General features: G+C 36.0%; 1 protein-coding gene across 2 annotated transcripts in view; it reads right to left on the bottom strand.

The window, feature by feature from the left end:
* LOC108238457 (contactin-associated protein-like 4) overlaps positions 1-27,451 on the bottom strand; it is an 80,481-nt gene that overhangs the window by 17,478 nt on the left and 35,552 nt on the right. For both annotated transcript variants that reach the window (XM_017420568.3, XM_017420567.3), the window contains exons 4-14: positions 25,945-26,092; positions 24,634-24,837; positions 17,397-17,572; positions 17,086-17,232; positions 14,817-15,084; positions 13,831-13,980; positions 10,432-10,597; positions 4,476-4,582; positions 2,905-3,024; positions 2,578-2,778; positions 1,150-1,312 (exon numbers count right to left, since the gene is read on the bottom strand). In XM_017420568.3, the coding sequence (XP_017276057.1) occupies positions 1,150-1,312; positions 2,578-2,778; positions 2,905-3,024; positions 4,476-4,582; positions 10,432-10,597; positions 13,831-13,980; positions 14,817-15,084; positions 17,086-17,232; positions 17,397-17,572; positions 24,634-24,837; positions 25,945-26,092 (1,850 nt within the window). The remainder of the gene's footprint in view (positions 1-1,149; positions 1,313-2,577; positions 2,779-2,904; positions 3,025-4,475; positions 4,583-10,431; positions 10,598-13,830; positions 13,981-14,816; positions 15,085-17,085; positions 17,233-17,396; positions 17,573-24,633; positions 24,838-25,944; positions 26,093-27,451) is intronic.

Here is a 27,451-nt window from a genome sequence, read left to right on the forward strand (position 1 = left end):
GAGGAAACTCTTTGCAGATTTTGAACTGCTGGTTATTTGTTCTTGATGGAAAGGAAAAAGAACAAAGCCACGTTTCTTTTCAGCATTGTAGCCAGGCTGACAAAAAAAATTACAGCTCTGTTGAGCCATGTGTTCCTTTAGCTCTCAGCAGTGATGACTTCATGAAGTTCTTTACAAAGGAAAGTGTTTCTATAAAGGGAAAATTCACATTTCTTTGGCTTTTTCTGTTCATGTTTCTAGGATAGCAGCTTCATGGAAAGACTAATTTGTCCTTAGATTGTTTCTTTACTGTGAGGCCCCCTGAGATAAAAAACTTCAACTTCATCCATCAACTTGTCTTTTATACTCCATCCAAACCAGGCTACTCAAAGACTTCCCTTCATAAATATCATTACATTTGATATGATCACTTTATCTTTATTTATTCAATCAATGATCACATCACAGTATACAGGCAATGCCACTCAAATGGTGAGAGAAAATGGGGCTTTTTTAGGTGTAAGAAGAAAGGTTTCTCTTAGTTTCCTTGCTGGGAATGTCCCTGTGAGAGGAATAAAGACCACATTTGAACCAACTCTAGTTAAGAAGGCTTATGGTTTATTTTTGAATCTCTGATGATGTCTGTAAGTGTAGGTGCACTCAGAACCCTTGGCTCTAATACTATAACTGAGGACTAAACATCTTATTTGGATTGGTAGTACTGTCCTGAACTGCTTTATCAGAGAGATGGATTAAAGTTTCTTCATATAAACAGTAATTCTTCTTCAGAGTTAGTCACAGAGTCTTGCAGGGTTCAGTGCTTAAACCAATATTTTTCTGAGAGCTTCTTTAACTTGAGTAAACCAAATTTTTGCTTGCTGAAAATAAAACATGCAGAGCAAAATAAATAAATAATGTTGCTAAAAGCAATTCTTCATATTTAACTTTAAAACACTTGGAGATAATCCTTCATTTATTTACTTTTAATTCGGAACAATTGCTTTTAAGAGAAACCAAAGAGGACAAAACTCTAAAGAGACTCACATAAAAATAACAACAAACAAACATTTTCCATTAATACTTAAATTATACATATCTCAACATGATCTTTCAAGTCTTCCCTTAAGACAGTTTATGTAATGAACAATAGTGCACACAGTTGTTCATTACCATTGATCATAGTCAGCGTCACAGTTGCAGTAGAAACTGGAGTCCAGACAGGTGTCCTTCAGACCGCATGCACACTGCCGGCTGCGAGGCACAGCTCCTCCCCAATAATTCTGGATTTGACCAGAGCCAGGACCACCCACCCACCAGCTAAATGGAGCACCATCTATAAACAGGAACACACACGACATAAATCATTTGTTTTGCAGCTGAGAAAAGCTATACTGCAGAACAGATTAACAAAGAAAAGCAAATGCTTTCCACACAGTCCATTCAAGGCAGAGCCGTTGTATCTTGTTGTGCACCAACGTCCTGTTTGTAAGTACAAAGGCAGGAAAGGGTGTGGGTTGAAACTGAAGTGCCTCTGATACACCTCTTAACAATCAATAGAGTATTTCACAGAAACAAATTGGTGTGTGAGAAATTACCCTGTATGCTGGACCTCAGCGCTTTGACCAGAGATGCTGTCATCATTCAGCCGATTCAACTATCCCTGCTTATATTCTGTGAACACTCACTGATGGGATGTTGAGCACAAACAACCAAAGGGGGAACAAACACAGCTTTACAAGGATATTCTATTAGCATTATTGTTGCTATTGCTTCAACATGGCGTAACTGTTGTGTGAAAAAAGTTAATGAGTCCCATGAACATAGAGATAGACATTGACTCTGAAATGTGTCCAATATTCAGCTGTTACTCATCTATTTTTTTTATTTCATTTAACAGTTAATTTAAATGGATTTTTTCAACTTAAACTGTAATATTTATTTGAGTGTAAAATTGGGAATTTTATCATCCCCAACTTTTACGCCCCTTATGGTTTCATTTAAAAATCTAACACTCAAATCTTCAGGATCTTTAACTCTGAAATCCTTCTGCCCTCTCAAACCTGAACAAGTACAATCACTACCTCTCCGATTAAACTCAGCAGAAACGTCTGCCAGGGCCATAGCAACAGTAAAATATAGTCTGATCAGGATTGCAATCCAGATAACCACCAAAGTTTCATCAAAATCAGTTTATTAGTTTTTAAGTAATCTTGCAAACAGACAAACAAAAAAACAAACCAACACTACTGATAACAAAACCTCCTTGGCGGAGGCAATAAACACCTTACAAGTATTCAAATATAATGAGTTGTCATTCATCATGATCATCTTTTTTTAACAACATTGGTCTTTAGGTGCTCATTTAAAGACAAAATATTCTGCAGTTTAGTTAGAGAGCCCACAGATGCAGAGAAGCTTGCTTAGCAAAAATGTTGCCTCCAGTCATTTTAATGACATTTTTCCTGAACATTCTCAGCAAAAAGAAAGAAAATAAAAAGCTGACCAAGACAATTACTTCTGAATATCTCAACTTCTTATGTTGTCTCAGTAACTTCAATCAAACACAGAAGGTCAAAGAGCTTTTATCTCAGACCTTACCCAAAGAGTTGAAGAGGCGGGACCTCCTGCAGAGGAAGGATAACTCCTGCTCACATTGTTCTGACTGACTGATGATGGATGCAAGCTGCTCCTCTTCAGAAAAGTAGTCAAGGTGGGCAAAGTGTTGATTTCTGTCAGAGGAGGCTTGAATTCTTGTCAGTTCTGTGTTATTGTGTTGGATCACAACCCATGTCTTGTCCTCTGGTAAAAATACAAAAACGGAGGACAGACGGAAAGAGCACAACAATCACTCAGACTGACAAATATCAGGAAAATATCAAGAGTTTGTATAAAATGAAGAATAATTTTCACGTCTCTGTGTTTTACCTGTCATGTTACAATAAACAAGCTGGGGTTTAACTGGTCCACTGCCATCCACATCTATGTGATAGAGTCCAGATGTGTTGCCTTTGTGTTTGTACATTTCACAAGACTGTTCATATTTGGCTGAGGTGGGGAAACAAAACAGAATGTCAACTGGACTGTCTGAAATAATAACCATTACACCGACCATTGTAACAGCAGAACACAAGATTGTTTGGGTCTAACTCGGGCCATCAAATTAAATTATAATTGCTCCAGTTCTTCAAAGAAGAAAAAAAAATATATATAAGTATTTTTAGCACCTAAAAGTATTTGGTACTTGGATTAAAAACATTCAGCGCGAAGAAAAGGAAGAAGTTAACCGAGAATTGAACAAGTGCTGGATGCGTTCTCTTTGAAGAGAGAAGTGGGAGAAAATTGTGGCTTTCATCTGCTGCAGGATGCAATCCCTTTGTTCTCTCTTCAATAATCCCCAGTGGATAAAGTGACACTTTCTTTCTGCATTATGTCGTGTTGAGCAGGTTATTTTTGTTAAGGAGCATATCAAATTTGGGCCAAACTTATTTACAAGTCTGCACAGGTCTGCAGGTAATGTATCAATTTCAGTAAATACTGCCTATTTTTCAAGTTATTTGGTATTAAAGCATGATTTTCTTCACTCAAAATGTTGTTTTCTATGAGTACAAATAAATAAATAAAAGTACTGAGTACCGTCTTGTAACTTAATGTCAGAATGAATCTTCCCTTCGTTAAAGTGGAGCTTCAAAAATGTCACAATTTATATTGTTGATCAAACAAACTTACATGACAATAAAATACAGCAACTTTTAAAACAAAATAAGAAACCTAAAGATAACAGAGACAAACAAACAAAAAATCTTTTAAGACCTTTAAATTAAACAAAATTCTAATTTACAGAGCATAATGAAATATCTGTCAGACCTATTCCCGAATGCATGCGGCTAATTAAAGTTCTGAAACAATGACATAAGAAAAACAACAACTGGAAACTGACTGATGGTGGACATGCAGCATCTGTCTTATTAAAAGAAGTCTAATAAAAACATATTTGTAATGTAATGCTTAAATACTTCAGTTTTTTACAACAATATGATGTTAAATCATATTCTGCACACAACATTCACGCGTAGTTATTTAAAATGATTTAAAATAACAATGGGAAAAATGCTTTGCTTTCAAAACTACAGGACTGGGTCACTTTGGTTTTTTTTACACACTAACTAATTCACAATTCATGGTCCAGCGTTGGCTCAACCAAGACAAATGTGAAGGACAGAAATTCCTGTCTTCTTGTTTTTTTTGTGCATTATCACCACCTATTAGACTAGAGAGTGAAACTGCAGAACAACATACCAAAAGCTGAGACACAAAAACAATAAATATGAGTGTGTGCATTTCTGCAAAACCTTAATGGATTTGTGTATGAGAGACCGTGTCCAAGCCCTGACAAGGTTTTTCTTAAATCAAAAGAATAAAAGAGTTTATAAACTGTAAGTTGTTGTCATCTGATAAACAGATAAACACTTTGTCTGTATTACTTCCTGCATGCTTACAGCTGTGGCAGGTGGCTCCTCTGTAGCCGCTGTTGGAGCAGTTACAGTGGAAGGTGCTCCATGACTGAGTACATCTACCTCCATGTTCGCAGTGACTGGGAGAACACCTGCGAGACAAAACAGTCAAGAGATTTACACAAGAAAAAAAGAAGCTTATTCCTTCTCAAAAGCTGATTACAAGTTTCTCAGAAAGGATCCATGAGAAAAGAATCAACTGGCCCTCGGGACACCTGTTCTGGTGAGGAGACGTGAAAGAGGGAGCTGAAGAAATTTATATTTAAAAACAACTTTCAGCAGTTTGTGCTTTACTGTTAGGAGCTTTATTTTTTTCTTTTCCAGACATGAACCACATTTATGCACACAGGTGCTTCAAAGGTACTCCTCTTAAGATCTCCCCAATATACCATTATCACCGTTTCATGCTGAGACAATGTGTGCTGCTCAAAAATAAAATCTAATTAAGGGCAATGATCCAGATTTTACCACTGCTTTTTTTATTTACAAATAAGAAAATATTTAACATTCCAAATTTAAAATTGTTATGCAAGATTATTTCCAAACATGTCATTTTTTCTAACCTACAGCAGCTGACTGTACAGATTACAAACACTTAAAGTGTACATGAATTCAAGGTTACACAAACTTTATGTATAATCTTTACATTAAACAGATTTAAACTAATTGAGTGAAAGTGTTTTTATTTAAATAGTCTTTTCTAACAAAAGGAAAAACTTTATTGCTAAATGCTTCTTTTCTCTATTTGTTCATGGGAATATGAAAATCAAAATAACCTCTAGGAACAAAGACAACTTCTTTACCTAATTAAAGGATGCAAGTCTGTAGATAAGAATGATAAAAGTGAAAAAAGTTGGGTAAATAAGGTGTTACTTGGAATTTACAAGCTGTCTTGGAAGATGTCAACAAAATGTACAGGGTTGGACTAAAAGTTTGTAAATTAGTGATGTAAGTATTGTGAAGATGAATCAAAAATATAATCATTTATTACAACAGAAAAACCTCATTTCAGCCTCTATTTTTAACATATTTTAAATTCTGAACACAGTTCAACCACAACAACAGGATAGTTTCAGCTGGTGTAGTGCCTCTTGAGTTGTTTTACTATTAGAGCAAATAGCAAAAGGCTGGAACATTTGAGAGTCAGCTGCAAAACAGTATTTCTAAGTTTATTTAGTTAGGATTGATTGCAATTAATTAAACTATAGTTCTGCTCTAACAAGCTATACTCTATGAGCCTGCTGGCAAAACACAAAGGCGCTGTGCAAACAGTATTAAGTATTTTTACCACATCAAATACTACATCACAGGATAATTTTATTATTTTCTATTTTCAGTCTAATTTAAAGCTGTTTCCAAGAACAGTCTGAATGAAACATAAATAATCCTATAAACATCTTAGGGTTGTTTTGCTCATATTTATGCCAGAATTAACAGCTCCTCACCTCCATAAAAACAAGCTTTAATTTACAATGTGGTGAACTTACATAGGAAAGTAGTTTTAATGTCTCATTCATATCTGATTTATGTTTATAGAAAAATATATGATCCAACTAAACAATCTGAGGTACTTGAGGGCTCATATAAAAGCGTCCCGACCTGGACAATAAAAAAGGCTCACTCAGAAAAGGCTGAACTTTTTGCACAGGATTTAAATGCTTTGTGTGAATTTAAAAAATGCTGATGTCTTATTTGTTCCTCAGTGGTAGAGAGCTTTCTGATCTGTGTTATCAGTCCAGGTGAAGACTCACAGATCTCCAGCCTACACATGAGGAAAACCTAATTTCTCAGTGAATAAAAACACTTTTTGAACCCTTCACACATCCTTCACTGTGAATAGTAGCTCCTCTTGTAAGGGCAGGCACTGATACAAACACTCATGTGTCCCTTGGCTTATAAACCTGTAAACAAACACGCGGGGAGCACAGACTGATTGACTCTTGTTGCTATTGATGATAATAACAGTGCACTGTTCTGTAAATTGAATGCGAATGTGATCCTGCGGGCATTTGGAGTAGAAGTCTGAGAATAGTGCAAAAAAAAAATTCAAAGTATTTCTGAAAGGTTTATTTTTTGTTGAGAGATGTTCAAACATGCATCACCAATCACAACAGTAAACAAACCTGAACCCATTGAGAACACTTAATGGTAAAATGGTGTGAAGGTTCTGTATTTTTTACTCCCGGGAGCAAAAACTCACCACATTGACACATGCACTCTCGCCACAGGGCAACAACATTTCTAACATTAACTTTCTTAAAAAAATAAAAAAATGTTCTCCTCACTCTGAGGCTCGAGGTCACATTGCTCTTCATAAAATGGTGGTAAGCACACACTTATGCAAAATATTTATAGGGCAGGACTTCCAAAAAGATGAAAAAAAGCAACTAGGTTATGATGATTCAGAAATTATAAAGTCAGATTGGACTTTGATGTTTGGGAAAAAAAGGAGCAGAAATTGTGGAAGGAAGGAAGTGAGCCCAGTGGGCGCAAAGGATGAAGAGAGGGATTGATGATTAGAGATAGAAACTTTGACTCTGTATTAATTGTATTTGGATGATGAATCAGTGGAATAAAGGTCAGGGGACTGCGACAGAGCGAACCAGAAAAACAACCATGCTGAGACCTTTCCTGTACTGAAGCATTCCTCACCAGTGCCTGCTCAAATTTATCTTTATCCCTGTTCAAAACAACAGTTACATTTTTAAACACTTGGCTTAATTATAATGACTATTATTAATGTGACTGGTTCAAAAGTAGAAAAAACAATCAGATATTTTGCTCTCCAAGCCTCTGCAATGAATAGCTGAATAACATTTGTCATTTTAAACATTTTACCTAATGAAAAAAGTGACAACAACAACATTTCTCAAAACAGTAACATTTTTAACAACACTAAAGCATTATAATTGCAGAGAAAACAGTGAGGGCAAACTATAGTTTGTGACTGGATAGAAACAAAGTGGCTGTGATATGTTAATTGTCATTTTTTTGATTCTGCTGTGTGGGCTCAGACTCCTCAGTATGCAGAGTTCTTGCACAAATATTAAAAAAATATAAGAGGATACAAACTACTATACAAAAGTAAAAGAACTAATAATTTAGAAATCTTAAAAGCAGCTTAAAATAATTAGAATTCTTGATATTTCTTCAGTATAAAACAAAAAAACCTTGAAACCTCCAATAAAACTTTTATCACTTCATGAATAGATCTTTTTATACAACAATGTCCCTCGTATTTTGTTGAATAAAAATACATAGTTACAGTTTGTTGTCGAGTCAAATGAATGTCGTCCTTTACAGAAAGACGGGGTGTCCAACCCAGGTCCTGGAGAGCCACTATCCTGCAGGTTTCCCTTGTTTCCCTGCTCCAACACACCTGATTCAGAGGTTAAATCACATCTTCATGTTCTGTAGAAGCCTGTTAATCACCCATTGATTCAAATCAGGTGTGTTGGAGCAGAGAAACAAGTAAAACCTGCAGGATGGAGGCCCTGAGGACCACGATTGGACACCCCTGACGTAGAAGCATCCAATCTCATAATTTTTTTAGTTTTTACTGTGACATCCTATCTGTTGTAGACAAACAGAGCACTTAGAGAATGGTTTATGTAGGTATTTATTTATTTATTTATTTTTGCATTTGAGAAATGCTGTGCTCATGATTTTGTTTTGTAAAATGTTTATCAAAAGGTTGTCCTCATTGTTTTTGTTTTCTTTTTTTGTATATGTGGTTTGCAAAATGCAGTAGTTGAGCAAGCAAACTTAGAAGTCACAAGCCTTAATTAAAATAATGTTTTTACATGGGATTATTGAGCATTAATTTCAACACCCTGCCAGGCTCCAAAATGTTGAGCACCAGAGGTAACCAGGGGTAGTTTTGTCAAATCTATTAAAGAAAACTCCTGACTTTTGTCATCTGTAAATATCCAATGAATTCCTGGCATGGAAACAGAACTGTGTATATGTATATGGTGCAACTGTGTATCAGTGCTTTAATGTAGCTTTGATAACAGAGCTTACAGGGATCCAATCTTCCTGACTTATATTACCGCCTCTGGCTAAACCAGCCCAGCACAGCAGCTTCCTCCAGCTCACTATGACTGCACAGGTGGATCAGGATGTCCTACAAAGACTTTCACTGACTGCTGAACTGCTGAACAGCAGCAGTGAGACAGGGAAAAGGTGAGTTTTTCTCTTCTGTTAGCTTCTCCTGCAGATGCTCCTGGACATTTCTCTTTTACACAGACACAAACAAATGTTCATTTACACAGTGTTGCAGAGTTTATAGTCAAACCAAATAACAGACAAACCCTAAAGACAGAAATAAACTGACCAACAAATGCATGTCAGACAGAGTGGACCACTTTTTCATGATTTTTGCATGGGTGTGTGTGTCCGTGTGTGTGTGCTCTTTGACAAAACACATAATGCTGTCAAGAACCAGATAAATTACCACCTGACAGCTTCACCTGTTAAGCTTCAAATCATTCACAGGAAACAAAAAACCTTGTTCCCTTTTTATCATGTTAGCTACTGGAACTGTGCTTAACAGTTTTTGTAAATCTCCAAATGAAGTTAATTTGATTTAATCTGATTTTAGTGTCTCCACTTCCCACCAAATGCTGGAATAACAGCACGTTGTCTGTTTTTATCCAAGACAATTAGATGAAAATCCAATCTACTTGTTTAGTTATTTATCACTCCAGTGAAATAAAATGCTGTCATTTTGTCCACTAAATACTTAGTTTAGCCACAAACAGTAAATTTGTTAGCCTTCTAAATTAAATACAAAAAAAATAACAGATGGCTAATGCAGTCTCAAAGGCTGGCTCTGGTGCCACAAGGATGGATTTAGTTTTAACACCATCTTTGTTTCATTCTACAATATAAAAAAAGCTACTTTGCCATGTTGGTTCAGATAATGGAGACTTACATTAAGTGTATAGAAAGATTAGTGTGGATTTAAAATAATGTTCAAACTATGGTAAGAAAATAAAGGTTTGACTCTTCTAATTAGCCCTAAGATTGGAGGTAAAGAAAAGACTGGTGGGGGGTTCAACGCTTTATATAAGGCATACACTTTTATATTTGTCACATTCAAGCATAAAGAAAACTTTTATTATGATTTTAGATGTTTATAAAGTGGATTATATAAGTCTGTGGCTATATCATTACCTGAATGTTCCCACGAGTGTCAATCAATTTAACCATGAATGAAACTTACCTAACATTAATATTCCAGCATGAAAGGTTGCCAATAGTAAGCAGAGAATTAAAAACATTATACTTTTCAGATTTCCTTTCAGTGTTTAAATGACATTGAACCAAGTGTTTAAGGGAGAAACGTTTGCCTGAATTTTAGCTTACCAATGTTAGCAAATTTAAGTGTTTTTCCTCTTTGAATGTTTGTGAAGTAAATCTAACACAATCCTTAAGAAGTTTACCAGCATGGATGGTTGCTGAACAGTGTTTTCTCTACATTTAAGCATGACCAGCCACTCAGAACACCTGTCAGGCCAAAAATAAACAAATAAAACAGTGTTTTCACTTAGGATTGAAATCATTAATCATTTCAGTGCGGAAGTCTTTTTGTAAATCAAAGAAAAATAAATTTTCTGTCATTATCTCAGGCATGTGAACTTGTTGAATTTGAGCTCAATGTCAGAGCCTCTGCAGTGATTTCCTCTTAGTTTTTATGATAGTTTTAGCAGATGATTAAAACACAGAAAACATGGAATCAAGGATGGACACCAATGTTAATATGCTAATCACAAACTGACCATGACATCTTAATTTGGAACAAAACACTGTCAGCAAATTGACTTGTTTTTAGAGGTTATGGGTAAAATCATCATTATTAAAATCAAATTGCAGTTTATTGTCTGTCATAAGAAATAAAAGAAATAGAAAAAAATATTCAGAAGTTACTTTTACTGACCTGTCAATGATGCCACACATGTCAATCTGAAGGTTGCTGTAGTTTCCCAGCAGTCTTTGCTGCACTTTAATCAAGTCAACAGGTTGGTTGTCCAGAGTTAGGAGACGCATGCATCCCTGAAACACTTCAGATGGGTTTCTGCACTCCAGACTCTGAGCAGGACAACCTGAGGACAGAAACTCAATCAATAGTATTCTTTTATCCTGTTGTTTATTGACTGAAAATAAATAACTGACAAAATTAATTTTTAGATGAACTCATTTCCTTTTTTGCAGAAACAGGAGCCAGAGCCAGACAGCCCAGACTTTTTGTTGAAGAATCCATAAAATGAGTGAGTAAGCACTCACGATGGTACAGGACCTAAAATTACTTTGACTCTTGACCTAGAATATGTTACTGTATGTTTTTGTTAATTTTCCTCTGTTACATGGTTGCACAGAGCACAAGGTCATCTGTGACACTGACCTATAACCCCATCACCTTGAAATCAGTGGTGATGACCTTTGACCCATGAGGTGTCCAGCTGTGTAGTTTAACATCCCTGTTATACAGCCGCAGAGTTAGAGCACAGACTGGTATGCAACCTTGACCTTTGACCAGATCACCACCAAAATTTAATAACGTGTTCCTTGTACCATATTTGATGTTTCCAGAAAATTTCATGAAAATCTGTTCATAACTTTTTGAGTAATCTTGTGCACAGACAAACACTACTGAAAACATAACCTCCTCAGCAGAGGTAATTATAACACAACATAACTAGCTTAAATATAAGTTTATTGTAAACTGCAGATGTGCTTGCTAAAGTCAAAAAAATATATGTTTGACTTCATATCAGTCAAATAAATATCTGCTCTGCAGCTTGAGATACAACCTGAAGACAGCCAGTGAATAACAAATAACTTCACTGTAAAACAAAGAGATCTCAAGATGCAGAAATTTAGTTTTTGTTGGTAATTATCGTTACTTCATAAATAATTGCTCTTGCTGAGACAAGTATATGGATGCGACTGTTTTCTGTAACCCTGATGTTGAATATTTTTGCCCAAGCTAAGACTCCCAAACAGCCTGGAGCAAATTAACAACTTCAGCTCAAGTTAGAATTTCAGATAATGTTTCATTAAAGCCTTCACACAGACAAATATGTTAATAAAGTGGGACACAGGCAAAATGCTTAGAGGTGTTTTATTGTTTGCCTGACAGCACGACACAAAAACTGAAAGCAGAAACCAAAAAGCTTGAGAGTTTGCAATTCTTGTTTGATGGAGGCACTTTTCTTTAAACTACAAATGTCATCCGGCTGCTCGCACAAGAGGAAAAGTCATGATGGCAACAAAATCATTTGAATCTTGAGTGGATCATTATCTGCCTGAGCAAAATGTGTTGTGATTCAAATCCTGTTTATTTAGCCCTTTCACAAGATAAATGAGTTCTTTTAAAATTTGCTGGAGAACATAACAACAGATCTTTTCCTTTCAACACAATCTCTATTCAGTTTGAGAAAGTAGCTCATCATACAATCAACTAAATTCCTTCTTCTTATTAGTTTGTTAATCTCAAGCATTTTATTTTCCTATTTCTTTATCTGTGCAAGAAACCTTCACAGTGATTTTTTTAAAACACTAATCTTTGCTCCCAGCACAGGCAGAGTGGATCTTGTAAATAAGCTGAATGTTTTACCCATCAGAGATTCAGGCTTTAGGTGGATCCTGAATAATGACATTCTGTGGCCAAATCAGCATTTCTGCTGCAGGCTCTGCATTGCTCCAGTTACAGTCAGCCTGTCAGGAATACAGTTCAGCTTAGCTCAACAGAGGAGGTGGAAACAAATGACTCATTTCTTATTGTCACTTTGAATTTAAGAAGCTCACAAGAAGATTTTGTTACATTTTTATTTAGGCAGTGACAAAAGAAGGAAGTTTTTACCCCCAGTTAATACACTGGTCATTATAAGTTAACTTTACATGTTAAAGACCCCTTTATTTAAATTTTTTATTATGTTTTATATGTTTTCACAGGTTATATAATAAATGCAATGATTTTCAGTATTTTTGCCTCACTGTGTATAAATCAATAAATGTATGATGTAAATTATGTACATTATTGTTGTATGAATACAAATTCATGGCTGCCTACAAGAACTGTTGCATCAGTTGTTTAGAGTTGATATAATATTTTACCTAAAATGTAACCTAAGACCACAAACCTCCTTTTAATAAGCCTGCAGCTTGCAATGGCTTATAGCATTTTAAAGTGTTGTAGAAGCACCAATTTAATGCTTACATTGTATTTCTTGTAAATTATAGATAGAGTTAAAAAAAGAATTTCTACATTGGATTTTTATTTTATTTTAATAGTGCTGCAGGTATGAAGACTTGTGTTTTTTCTCACGCTATTTATCATGCAATAAGATGTGCAGCAGGTCTATTTGCTGCATGACATACTGCTAAGCAAACAGAAGACAACGACAAAACAATTTCAGCTGTTTTTTTCTCTATACACAAATATTTAATCAATAATCTGCATGAGAATGATCAGTGGAGACAAACTTGTAACCCACTGAGGGTTCAAAGCCCCAACATCAAACAAATAAACTCCAGGTGATTTGTTTGTGTGATTCCTGCACATTTTAACAGCCCATAAATATCAGCTACCAATACATTTATTAAGACTAGTAAAGTCTAAAGCATCAGTGAAGAAAACTGGGGAGAAAAGAATGGCTTGCAATTGGGTTTGTCTTGCCAATTTGTTAATTTGCACCAAGATGAAACAGGTTTAGAACCACTTGTGTCTTTTAACAGGAAAGAACATCATCCAAGCTGTATAAATGACTTAGTGTTGTTTTCTGATAATTAGATGTTTCCCTAAATCATTCAGTTTGTTGTTGTTGTTTGTTTTTTTGCATATGTTCACACACATTCTGTCTTACAGCAATAAAATGCATGCTAGCTCTGCAGAGAGAAAAGAAGGGGAATGGAAGGGAGTGTTACTGAAAATAAGAAAAGGTTGATTGACAGATTGACACTTTAATGCATTGAGTGAATACAATAGAAAGAATAACACAGAAAAGAGGGAAGAAAGCAGCAAGAAAGATTACTTTGAAAACTTAGAAGAGAATGTGAACAGACAGATAAGTGTAAACAGCTTTATGACTTCAGTCCTCCCTGGGTGGTAAAGCGAGAGCTGCAGAAGATAATTATTACTGGAGAACTTGTATGAATTTTAACCAGCTCAAAATATCAATGTCAGCAGTGTTCACATCAAAATTATTTAAGCGTGTGTAATTTATAATAAAAATTAAACAAAAATAATCTGGAAATGTCTGTCTCACTATGCAGGCCAGTTTGATTTACCAGCAAAAACGACATAAGGCAGATGCTCTTTAATGTTTTCACTTACCACCAAAGAAGAGCTGACTTTCTGAGGTTAGAGGAAGCGGGATGCTGGTTTGAGCAGTGGCTCCTTCATCTTTGTCCACCGTGATGCTCAGATGATTTTCTCTGGAGGACAACTCCACAGAATGCCACTGGCCATCATTCAGGCCTGAGCCTGTGAGAAAGCACACACATGCACAAAAAACGCGCTAAAACATGCAACATATTGTCATTCCAATTATTACCTATGGGTTAAAAGCTGTTGGCATCATTTTTCAACTTGAACAGTAATGGTCTAAGTTAGCTTGCAACATGAGATAACATAGAATTGGTTCAATTAAAACAACAAAAAATCATTTAGTCTTTGGCAAAATCCATTTAAATTGTGAACTAAAGATCAACCTTGGTACATGCAAGTTATTGTGCTCATATATTTTCTTAGATTTAGTTTTTAGACAAGCTGTCTCCCTTTGTGTAAAGAAGCAGTCTTTTCAAACTGCAGCACTAAAAGCTATTTTGAAATTTCTCCACATTACCATTGGAAATGTACATGGGGCAATGTTTTGCCTCAGGTGTTGTCTATCAATCAGAAAGTAGGCACTTCAATCCCAGCTCCTTGATGTGTCAAAGTGTACAAATGGACAAGAAACTGAACATTAAATTGTTCCAGATGGCAGGCAAACACTAATTACTTAGTGACCCTGACTGGGTGGAAATGAAAGACATTGTAAAGACCTTTATAAAATAAAACCAAGGTTAAAAGTGCTATAAAACTAATGTCAGCTTGAAGTGCATGTCACATGCTGAAGTTTTAGTTTGAAAAACTATAAAATAAAATATATGTTGTCATGTGGAGAAGGTTTTTGAACTTGTCCAATCAATCTTTGCAACTCAGACTCAACCTAAATGCAGCCAATGTCTTCTATCTGTGGTCAGCTAACATGCAAAGGCTAAGTTAGGTGAAGAATAGTAGATCCATAGGTGACCATGTGAGACTATAAGTGAACATACCTGCACTGAGCTCCAGGAGTGTCCTATCAGCTTTACTGATCTGAAGGCGAAGCCTGGCTTCACTCAGGTACAGGAAGACGGAGCCTTCCTGCTGTTGGAGGGCAAAGGTCAGGAGGAGTCCTGCCTTGTTCCATGTCCTGAACTGTAGGGTTACAGAAGCAACCCCTGACGACCACGATGTTAGTCCAGGCAGCTGGAGGAAGCTGTGAGAGTCAGTGAACGTCACAGCGACTGAAACCGGCTCAGTACAAGAAAAGGTCATACTGCCCTGTTGAAGTAAAGGCAAAAAGATAGACAGGGAATAATGACTACAAAACAGATGACTTAACATAAATATTCATCAACTGTAGAGGCTGACTCGGTTTGACTTGATGTCATAGAGGTCTCATCAGCACCTCTTGGAAAAAGGACACCTGTCTTACCATATTGATATTAGCTTCTATTAAAAACCTGAAGTATCAGGATCACTGACCTTGAGCACCTTCTACACATATCTTAAGCCTTGAATTGCATAAAATACAAAATATACAAAAAAGTGCTTCAGATTTTAATATAAAATTAATAAAAATTGTGAGACCTGCTTATGAAAAAAATCCCCAGCATGGGATAGTTGATGTGAAATTTCTAGTTTCTTGCATCAAGAAACTAAACTTTCATATTTCCTGTTTTCTTCTGTCTACAACTTATTCGTTTCTTTTGCTTTAGGCTTTGTAACTCCACAATGTGGATCTGATGACATTACAGATGATAATGAAGTAAATTATGATGATGCTAATGATGCTGATGCTGTCAATGGGTGTAAAAATGAAGAGCATGATGATGCAGATGATAAAACTATTCATGATGACAATGATGTTATTCAGTGACCATTAGCATAATAAAGACAGACACTGGAGCAAGAAAAGGGAAGGGAATGAACAACGGAGAGGAGTGACAAAATTCTGAAACAAAGAGAACTAATTAAAAAAAAGTTCTCAATTTTAGGTTTTAATGATGAAGAGTTGCATAATTTAACAGATACATTTTCTAAAATGGTTGAATTAGAGCATAGACATTTCACAGTAAGGTGAACTCTGGAGTGCAGCACTGAGAATAAAAACCTAATAAGATCCCTTCAGCACATCTGGTTAACAAGCTTGTTTCACACAACACAAGACATTTGTAAAGCTAATCTGAACTGGTATGACAATTAGACGTCTTGTTGGAAATTAAAGGGATTCTGTTTGCACCATATTGCTTGATTTAAAGTCCAGTCTTGATTATTTGTGTTCGTGTTGTGATTCTCTCTGTCACATCTGTGGATTTCTGTGAATGAAGCCCTAATGTAAAAGTGACTAATGCATTTAAGCAGTCGTGTTAAGAATCTTGGGCCTCAAAGAGATTTTTAATTTGTTATCCCACAATACAACAACACTGTGTGCAGTAATGCAAGACAAAACTGGACTTTTTCATATATGACAATAAAACTCAGAAGAACAATAAATACTTGTCAGTTTGTGATTTCACCTGTAAATAAATTCTGTCAATTACAATAAAAAATACAACTCTGTCATGTACAGGATAATTAAAACTTTATTGTTATTATAACTAGGGGGAAAACAGCCATATGATCATTTTCAGTCCAAAATCAACCGAGAATCATAACTTAAACTGATACAAGCTGCTGTATGCAAAAACACAGCTCCACAGACCTAAATGTCTAAGTACACACGCCAAATCAAGAAAGCTGTGATCTTAGAAGAGATAATTTACTCATTTGTCCTAAAAGCATATTTAGATTTGACTTTTCTCTTCTAGGCAAATTGTTTTTGTTTATTTAATCAGTAGATAAATTAGAATTTTGCAGGTTAAAAAAGTGTGAAAATGAAAGAATGGAGTGTAGTGGTGCTATGATAAATGGCAAAAATGTCAATGACATAAATTTTAACCTTAGGGTCTAAATTCCCAAACAAAGAAGCAAAAATAGTTATGATATGCTTTTTGAGACACATTGATATTGTTAATATTTTTATGTATTTCTCAAAGAAATGTGAGAATTTAATTGGTAAAAAGAAAACGTGAAAACTCATGGTCATAGAAGGTCAGGGAAAGGTTTGCTTTAAAGTACCACAAAGTATAAATATACTGGATGATAACCTGATGTGATAACTGCATCTTTGCTTATCTGCAGCTTCCTGATTCTCCGTTGTCACCTATTTGTCCTTCTGACTATCTCTAAATGGCAGATTATCATAATGATGTTAACAAAAATAAGAATACAATAACTCACCACTGCAGTGACGTGTGGGCTGTTCTGTTTGACCAGTTTTATCAGATTGAGGTCATTGTAAAGCAGGTTTTCCAGGCATCCGTGAAAGTTCCTGTTTAGCAGGATGGGTTTCTGCAGTCCGTGGCTCTGGGCAGCTCCAGCACTCAGCTGCACAATATATAAACATACAAAGGGCAATAAAACTACTTAGAAAGTTTGTTTTTCATGGCATAAATATAAAAATAGTTAACATGAAGGAAGACTACAACATATACATTTATGATTAATTAGGTGTAAAATTTCCAGAGGAGATAAAATACTTTTCTTCTCACCGTATGAATGTGCCAGTGGCTGAGCTCTGCTGGGATGTGAACTTGCTGTGTGTTTTTATCCACAGTCAGATTGAGGTGAGTGCTGATCCGTTCCAGCTTTACATGGTGCCAGTGTTGGTCATCAAGCAGACTTCCCAGAGAAACAAGAAGTTTACCACCAGAAGCTGAACTCACACCTGCAACACAGACACAATGGATTAGAAGAAGACCAACATTCTCATGTTGACGTGGTGGCACATTTGACAAAAAAGTAATGTCTGCAAATTCTTGTATGTGTATTTTCTGCCAAATATTCCCCCATAGTATGATGATTTCCAAAGATTTTATAATGTGAGCAGCTGTGTGACCATCTCATCAAACATTTTTTACTTGTGCCAACAAAAAAAAACAACTCTGCATCGATCAATCATAAAATTATGACTAGTGACAGAAGAAGTGAAAAACAGTAAATGTGAATGAAACCTATCTTGTTACAGGGGCCCCTGAAAGTAGCCAGGGCAAAGCTGACACCAATAAAACATTTTTTAAATAAATCTGATGTGTTGGGAGCAGAAAAAACAATGAGCAAGCATGAAGATTTCAGGAACTTTTACATGAAATAAGCAGTGATGGCTTTAAGACTGAATCAAAGCTTCTCTCCAGCTGCAGGTTTTGTCGAGTATATTTTGTCTGTGGTGGTCAAGAACTAGCAAAGGTGATCCAAGGAAGGAAAACTGGAGACTGTCAAGTGATGGTTAGCCCACTATGTTTGATAATAAGACCCACTGAAGCTCCAAATGTTACTGCTGGTTTCAATAGAGAGGTGTTGGAACCGACAGTGCACAGTAATATTTTGCAATGAAGGCTACGGGTCTGCAGACTGCTCAGCATACCTGTGCATAATGGGCATGTTGAGCTTCAGAACTTGATCGCAAAACTTGGTCAGGTGAAAATGTATAATGTTTGCACAATTTTCTCATGGCTGTACGAACTCAATACAAGTTTTTGCATTATTCTGTGAGGAAAATCTGTCTGTGACAAGTAGTGGAAAGGGTGCATTAAGTGAGCTGGGATGGAATGACCCAGCTGCCTCCAAGTTCATGCATCAAAATCATAGTGATAACTTTAAAGTATTTCTAAAAGTGTTTAACTTTGTCTTTGACAATTCCCCAGTTTAATGTGGCTACATGTTTGGATGCAACTTGTATGAGTAAAATTACTGACAAAGAAATAGACAGAATTCTTAGGGCTAACACAAACTCCTTACTCTCTCCCTTTTCTACCTTCTGTCAGACCCTCACTGCTCCCCTCCTGTCCATCCTACTATTAAAGGTGTGAAAAAGCATTTCAAGTCCTAAAGCTTTCAAAGCTGTCTTCATTTTTATTATCAAATTTAACAAAACACAGCTGTGTCACTCTGCAAGAAGTATGTGATTTAACCCGACATGGTAGACTAATACAAATTGTTCTACTGCTGAGCACAAGAACATGCATCCATTGTTCTATACATTCCCCCTGAGGCAAAATCACCTAATAACATTCTGTCTGTTAGTCCTTTATGGGTTTTCACTCAAGCTCAATAAGTGTTTATGAGGGGCGACAGTGATAGGTCTTATCAAGGCATATAGGCTGCTGCTTTTATAGTGTCAGCCTTCTGGTGTGGTTCCAGAACTCGAAGAACATATAAAGCAGTAAAAAAAAAAAAAGTGTTCTCTTTTTAACTAGTTCTCAGCTTTAATCAGAGCTACACTCTGTGAAATATGTAAATCACCATAAAGTGAAAAAGTAGAAGAAGGAAAAGTGAAAAATAATTGGTAAGAATGTCACTGATGTGCTGATGTTCGTTTCCAAGTTTGTTTAATTAAAACCCTGCTATTAGAGCACAAACATAAACAGTATAAACTAAGTAATACAGGTAATAAATGCACACAAAACAGTTAAAAACGTTTGTAAACAAAACAAATACAGCCATGTGAAGCAGGCATAATGCATGAAATGTCAGAGCATTATTGTGTTGGCATTTATCATTACATTTGAAAGTAAATTGGATGTTTGATTATGCTGCTTTAGGACCAGTAAATATTAACTATGAAACAGTTTTAAAAACAAATATGTTACATTTAATTAGACAAAAAGTAAAAAGGTAAAAAAAAGATTTATCTTGTGAAAAAGCATCAACCTTTTTTGTAGAAAATTGGGTTTTCTTTTCAGCACTTACTAATAAGGAGATTTCACTAAATTAGTTGCAATTATATTAACAGTGGTGGTTTAATTTAAAATTTTCCAGGATATTTTTATCTAAGCATTGTATAAAATGGCAATGCTTTACTATAAACAATTAAGTTTTTTTATTATTATTTTGCACACCATCCCCCACTTTCTGTCCTGCTGTTTTTACCTACTTTCAAGCCTCTTTTTCAGTTCTTTTCCCATAATTTTTAAAACTAATTTTGCATCGCTGCAGACAGAGTTATCAGCATATTGCAGAGGACAGTACAGTAAGTCTCATGAATATTTTGGCAGCTTTAGGTCTTTCCTAAACTCATATGCAGTTGTTTACAAGGAAACGTCCTGGAGGCTTCTTATAAATCACTGACTATAAAGTAGAACAGAATAGGTAAATGTGCTGGTAATCACCACAGTTTATTGTTTTCTATTTTATTTGCAAACTAGAACATGGTCCAGAAAAGTTAAATTTATTTAAACAACACAGCTTAGATGCCTGGGGGAAAATGTAGCTTTTGTCACTCAATGAAATGAGCAAAGAAAAACTGGATTGAGGTGGTTTTGCAACTGCAACGTATAAATAATCAGTATTTTAAATCTTCAAAGCTCAGCCAGCAACCACACAGCATGCCTTTAATAGTGGGAATGCAGAGAAAAGAAAGTCAATTACTTAACATGCAGCTTGTCCTGCACGCTACTATGATGCCATCCCAATTTAGTCAGCAATACTTAACATCATTCGTCACTAAAGGCACTGGAGCAGGACACAGCAGCTCTCGGTGCATTCACAGCTGTGTATTACAGCTTCCCAGTGACAGTTCACAATTGAACTAAATTATGAAGCAGCAGGCTACATTATAGTGAGCTGACATTTTGATAAATGTAAGGGGGAAATGAGGTGATTTTGGAACGTGAACATAAATCTTAATGAGCCAGTCAATTTATTTCAACTGCTCGGACAACCACAAGCTGACAGGAAGTCCCTAACTATCTCACTGTGTTTGTTTCTGTGTCTGTTTTCTTGTGTGTTGGTATGTCTGTGTTTTTTACTGAGCCATTAATATATGCAAATGCATATTACTGACAAAAATACATCTTCTCTGGCTGAGTTGTTTATATTTGTGTGTTGAGAAGCTGAACATGCCTCTGATGAACATTGTTAGCCATCATTAGCTATCTTTAGCTTTATTGTGCCTCAGCCAGCCTATTTTCCTCTTGATGTGATTCTTATCACTGTTAAAGAGAGAAGTGGGAGATCAGGTGACTAATACAATAAGTAAAAAGAGCCTCTGAGAATATTACACGCTCTCCTGTGGAGATAACACCTGAGGCTTTGGGAGTTATCTTTGGTCTGTTAGTTTGATCTTCTCCTCTCTTCTTCTCTTTTCTGCCATCTTTCCTTCTTTTTTTTAGTTTCTTCTCTGCTCTCCTCTGCCGACAGCTGACTGTGGAGGGGTTGCTGTGGCTCGAGGTGGATGCTTCAAGCTATTGATCTAAATTACACTGTCTGCAAACTCCTGAGAGAGTCATAGGAAGGGAGGGAAGGAGTGATGTGCAGCTGCAAGACTGAGAAATTCAAAGAGCATGCAATTCAAGAAGGCAAATAACTGTAGCTGAAAATGTAAAAGACAGAAAAAGTTCAGAAGGAGCATAATGGGTTGACAAGAAAGGCTGCGATGAGGACTATGGGGAAAAAAGAAGAAAGCCTGCAGTGTCAGGGCTGTGAATGGGGATGTTTTGTTTGTATCTTTTTTTCTGATTTTGCCAAATTGTTGTCACTCAGTCTAAACTTTGGTCTATTACCTCTATATCCTTTTTGGTATCCACTTTATCGTGTTCAGTAGGGAATGGATGAGTCAGTGGGTGAGAAGCAGGGTGCACCGTGAACAGGTTGTATGGGAAAGAAAATGCAAACCCCAACAGAAAGTAAAGTTGTTTTAAGTAACAGCTTTTAACTTTTCAAACAGTATGCACTTTTCTGGTCAAACACTGAAAAATAAAACATGTACTTCATAAAAACTGCCTTCTCCAACAACTGTCAAATATTAAACTTTTGAAGTGCTGTTATGAGACTTATGATGAGTCATGATTTGAGCTGGCCTAAAGTATTAAACGCTATGCAGCAGATGGAAACACTGAGTAATTTAACAACTAGCAGGGGTTGGTTAATACTCAAGCCACAATCCATTGTCATAAAAAGACTTAAACTCTGAGCTCTACTGTGAGTTCACAATGATTTGTTATGATTTTAAAGGCTAAAGTTAAGAACTGGTGGTTACATGTGCTAATTATAAGTTATGGTTTTGAGGAAAAACCATAGTAGTCCAAGTATTTCTAAAGGTAAGTGAAATATAAAACTTAATGTTGAGAATTTGAACTTAAGCTAAGCCAAAAGCAGAATGTTAACCATCATTTACAGTGAATCCAGCATGATCTGAAATAAAAGTTAGGTGAAAATGAAGAGATCGATGGTGAATATTTTTACTGGGATACTGAAGAGTGTGACATACTCTTTTCCTGCACGCCTGAACAGCTCAGTAACATATCTTCAGATAAGATGCTTATATTCTTATTGTTTTCTAGTGACTTCAAACACCCAAATAAGTCCTTTTCAGCTACATTTTTGCACAATGTGTCCCTTTTAAATATAAGGTTGACAGCCTATGATTTCTAACACCTGTAGAGTTTATAAGTTTTGTTAATGTTTATTAGTTTTACATAAAGAGCATCCAAATCTTTAGACTCTTTGTGTGGTGACCTCCAAGGTTGTCTGACTTGAAATATTTGTTTTCTATATAATGAATATCACCATGCTATGCATTCCTAACTCTTCCATAACCATTTTCTTTACAGTTTCATGGTGAAATATCTAAAAAAAGAAAAAATGACATCTAAAAACAAAAAGCTGATAATCCCCCAGATGACACCACTTAATGATAGTTTGGCTGTGTGGTGATCATGTGACATCCTGGGGATCTACCAATCCCTCAGATTTAACCTGGTTTACACACATACACACATAATTCCTCCAATATTTTCCACAGTGCTCCATTCTGTGTAGATAGAGGCCATGGATCATATTATGCTGCGCTGGCCTACTGCGCTCTGCAGAGTTCATCTTTAACACATATTGGTAGCATTCATCACAGATTAAAAAAAAAAATCTGAGAAAGGATGTTGTGCTGTGAGAAAAATGGAAAAGAAAAACAGACATTCTCTAGATTAAGAAAAAGTAAGAAAACGTCTGTAAAAAATAGGAGAGCAAAATAAAAACTGGCAAATGTGTTTTTTTCCAACAAATGACTCTCTTCTCCCTCATAATCCTTGGAGTTTGACTGGAAGGCAGCCAGAGTTCCCTTCTTGTCTCTTGAAGAAGTTTTGTCTTTCATCTGAAAGGCTTCTTCAATCCAGATTATGAATTAAGAGTTTCAGATTTACACATTATTATTGGGACAGTAACACTATTACAGCAACTTAAAGGAAAAAACTTCCAATCCTTAATTGGAACTAAATAAGACTGTCAGGAGGGGGGAACACGGAGGCGAACCCAGAGCGCAGACTCATGTTTCTTTAAAATAAAACTAATTTATTCGAATAAAAAAATAACCAAAACAATGGGCTGACGAGGCAGCAAAACTAATAATAACAAAAATCCAAAATCCAAAATCAAGGAACAAAGCAAGGCTTAACCAAACGTGACTACCATGGACCAAGTGGAAAACACAGCAAAAATGGAATGACCCAGTAGGGAATGAAGAGCAAAGACCGGTATATGAAGGCTGAGGATCAGGAGGAAAATGGGCACAGGTGAGTGATAACAAACAGGTGAAAATGATGGCAGTGATTAAGTAGTCATGGTAATGTGGGTGTGGCATGAGAAACTGGAAAGTAACTGAACAGCAAGGAATGAGAGAAGGTGGAGGTGGCGGTAATGCACCTAAAAGTTGTTTGCCAACCGCCATAAAAAAACAAGAAGAAGAAGAAGAAGAAGAGAGAAGGAGGCGTGGCAGGTTACTGGGGAGGTGAAAATGACAAGACATGAACACAAATCCAAAAGACAAACACAGCAGAACAAGAACCAGAAAAACCATCAAACAAAACACCAAAACTATGACAAAGACTTTTGGATGAGAGGTAAAATGTTTTCAATACAAACAAGAAAAGAAGTCCTGATACCATATTTTCAGACACCAAGAATTGACACATCTTAGAGAATTGACACTAACATATTAGCACCGCTCTCGCAATTATGAAACAACATTGCATTAACCTGTAACTTCATTTCTTCACTGGTAAAATGTACCAAGTCCCCAAACCTTGTCAAAATCTGATTTGTTTTCTTCAAGCAACTGCTTGAGAAACATGAATAAACAACCACCAGAGTGAGCTTGCTGGCAAAAGAGGGAAAAGAAAGTATAATTCTCCTGAGTTTCTTCAAAATTGGATCAGTGTTTTTCTTTTTTTTTTGTTTTGTTTTTTTACAAAATCACATCAGACAAACAGCGTACTAGCAGATGGATATGAACCTACCTGGAGATAGCTCTTTTTTCTTTAAGGAACAAAATGTGCTAGATATTAAATTCCATCTATGGTTATGAGACCGAGTAAGCTTCAGAGCCTGAGCGAGTGCATAATTATGCTGTACAGTTTAGGCATTTACCTGACATTTACTCAGTTATGAACAATGAATGAATAATGACTGAACGTGCAGTTAGAACCACAGCATCTACCAAAATAAACTTCAAAACTAATTTAAAGTCAAATATTCAAAGTTTTAGTCAAGGTACATTGAAGGTTTTAAATCTCTACCAACAGGAAACCACTATTGCTATTTTTTTTCAAAAGGATAACCTTATAAACAGGCAGATCTGCTTTTTTACCACCTAAACCACAATCCAATTAAAATACACACCATCATGCTTTTGTATTCATTAGAGCAGATAAAATGAGCAGTTTTGGCTCGTTTTTAGAGTGAACTACAACAACCTGTACTTAATAAAAAGACTGTATGGTTGAAAGGTCAATGCTTTACCTTGCTGGTGATAAAGGAGCAGCTTTCCTTTCTCCAGCACCAGATTTAAGCTGTGATCTCTTTGTCCCTTTGCATGCAGCAGCGTTCCTGAATTCTTAAGGGTTTTAAACTTCAGAGAGATGATCTCCATCGCCGTCCAGCTCGTTCTGACGCTCAGTCTGTAGACAAAGCTGCTTCTGCCATCAAAACTTGCCACATCAGAGGCTACAAAACAAAGAAAATAGGAGAAAAGTTTTATTCTGTGTCGCTCTTCATTATTAAATTATATTCTGTTCTACACCTGAGTTTATGTGAAATTCATGACCTATTACAAAACAAATAAATAGACTTTGGTAAGACTAAGTCAATAAATCCTTAACACTCATGTGTTGTATGATCAGAATTATTTGCACCAATATATTTCAAATACAAAACAAAACATACTTAATACTTAAACCTTTTTTTTAAATAAATTGTGTTTAGGCACTGAGGAAAAGAAAAATCTCCAAACAGAAGATAATAATAAAGAAAGATGTGTATACACACATTCATTGTCATAATAAATGTTTCTGAAATGACAGCATGATCAACAAACATTTGACACACAATGGGTTTTTTTCTGTTGTTCAAACAATACTGATTAATGTCTGAATTGTCTGTGAGCAATTTTTGACTGGAAGTGCTGAAAAGTCTGATCTGAAACTAAAACACAAATGCAAAATTGTAAAGTAGAGTTTCTTTTAATCCCTAAAAAGAATCAGTAGATTTAAAAAAGAAAAGGGTCAATAAATTCTACCATTACTGAGGTGACCTGTTCTATATAAAGTCACTAGTATAAGTGTTTTCTCATGTAATAAATAAAGAAATAAAATTTACCTTTAATCTGACTGAATATTTCTGTTCATATATAGTAATTAATGATTCTGAGAGTTTTGTTTTTTTCTGCAAACTTAGACATTTTCAGTAAACTTTCCAAAATAAATCTGTACTGTTTTAATTTACTACACCATCTAATTAAAATTCAGCAACTAATAACAGTCATTTATTACAGCCCATTCATAATAAGAAAAATGAAAACATATATTTCAGTGTCTAATAGAGTAACAGGAGACATTTTATGTCATTTAAAAACAATCAAGTGCTGAACTGCAAGATAAATAATCTAATAAATTGCTCCAGAATCCAATTTTGTTAAAAACAATACAGAGAACTGATCAATATCACCTAACATCAACTATTTTTATAGAGATGAATCTTTGAATTAATATAGTATGCTAAAATATAGATAAACATAAACAGTTAAAGTCCAGAAACAAATGAAGACAGACTTACTGTATCTGCAGCCGTATATTTCCAGTCTAAGTCCAATCCTTCCAGTGGGGTTCCAGTCCAGAGGAATCAAGCGAAGGTAGCGAGCGATCACTGGCTGGTCAAGCTTATACTGGACCACAGAGTCAGCGTTACTGTTACCTGGAAAAGCCTGAAACATAGTAACATATTAGTCTTACTGTGTGTAACACTAGAAGCAAACTAACGAATACATGTTAGTGTTACACACAGAACGAAAGATGCAATGTTAAGAAATTCAAACTGATAGAAATCTTTCTGCATGTTGGAGACAATTTATATCAGTAATGGAGAAAGTGCATAGTCACAATTAAAATGACTAAAGTCTTAAATTAAACACACTTTCACGTTTTTTTTAAAACAGTAAAAGGTATCACAGTCTTTAACAACTCTTGACAAAAATCCCAATATGCAGAAAAAAACACTGAAAGAGCTTAAGATTAAAGGGTTCACCACTACTTCTCATTATTTTACTCTCAGTGTAGAGAAAAAAGTCTCCCTTTCCTGCCCAGTCTTGAGACACCTGTCTGCATTTTCAAACTTTCTGCTAACCCAGGCCATTGATCCCAGCTGCTGGTGATGTCTCTCCCTTTCCCCTCATCTCTGTTCATTGATCAATAACCCTGAATCCTATTCTATGTTCGTACCAAGCCTCTTTCAAAAGACTAATGGGTTCCATTTTCCCAATCAACTGCCTGTGGAAATCCAGCAAGGCTCTGTAGTTGACAGGTACTCACAGCGAAACACCTGCATTTCTATTCTGCAAGGACCAAATAAACACACAAAACAAGCTGCAGTCATGTGTGCATGTATTTAAATGCATATCTTCTGCTTGTGTCTGCCCTACTTACTCAGGAGTGTGTGACATTCTCTGCGTGTGTGCGCCTGCTGAGTGTGTACTGATGAGGCTTTGTGAGGGAGATTGGCTTCCCTGGCACTGCATAATTGTGATCTCAGTGCCGTCTTCAGTGCTTTGAAAGGCTGAGCCGGCTGGGCAGCGAGGCGTTAAGCTCAACAAATGGCTCTGTTTCCCACTGAGGATGCTGAGGAGAACGGCATCTCATTTACTCGCCCGAGGACCTTTTGAAATATGAGTAGCCTCTGACAAGCCTTCAGTCAAAGAAAGAGACGTGGGTGGAGAATGAGACGAAGAAGAGGAAGGGGGGATGGAAGAATGAACTGTGGAGCAAGAGTGGCTGAAGATATGCTCGTCCAAACAATAATGAAATACTTAATATTAAAAATTCTTTAAAAGAACGTCATTAAAAGTCCTGCTGAAGCAGAAGCAGCAACAGTAGTTTCAGCTGCATTACTCTGTGTACTCACTTGTATGCACAAGAATAAAGTGGCATTTTCTTAACTTTCAATCAATCAATCAATCAAATTTTATTTGTATAGCACATTTCAGCAGCAAGGCATTTCAAGGTGCTTTACATAATTAAAAAACAAAATAAAAACACCATGTGACAATGAATAAACAGTAAGAAAGAGA

The sequence above is a fragment of the Kryptolebias marmoratus genome, linkage group LG24, assembly GCF_001649575.2.
Source record: "Kryptolebias marmoratus isolate JLee-2015 linkage group LG24, ASM164957v2, whole genome shotgun sequence".
Lineage (NCBI taxonomy): Eukaryota > Metazoa > Chordata > Actinopteri > Cyprinodontiformes > Rivulidae > Kryptolebias > Kryptolebias marmoratus.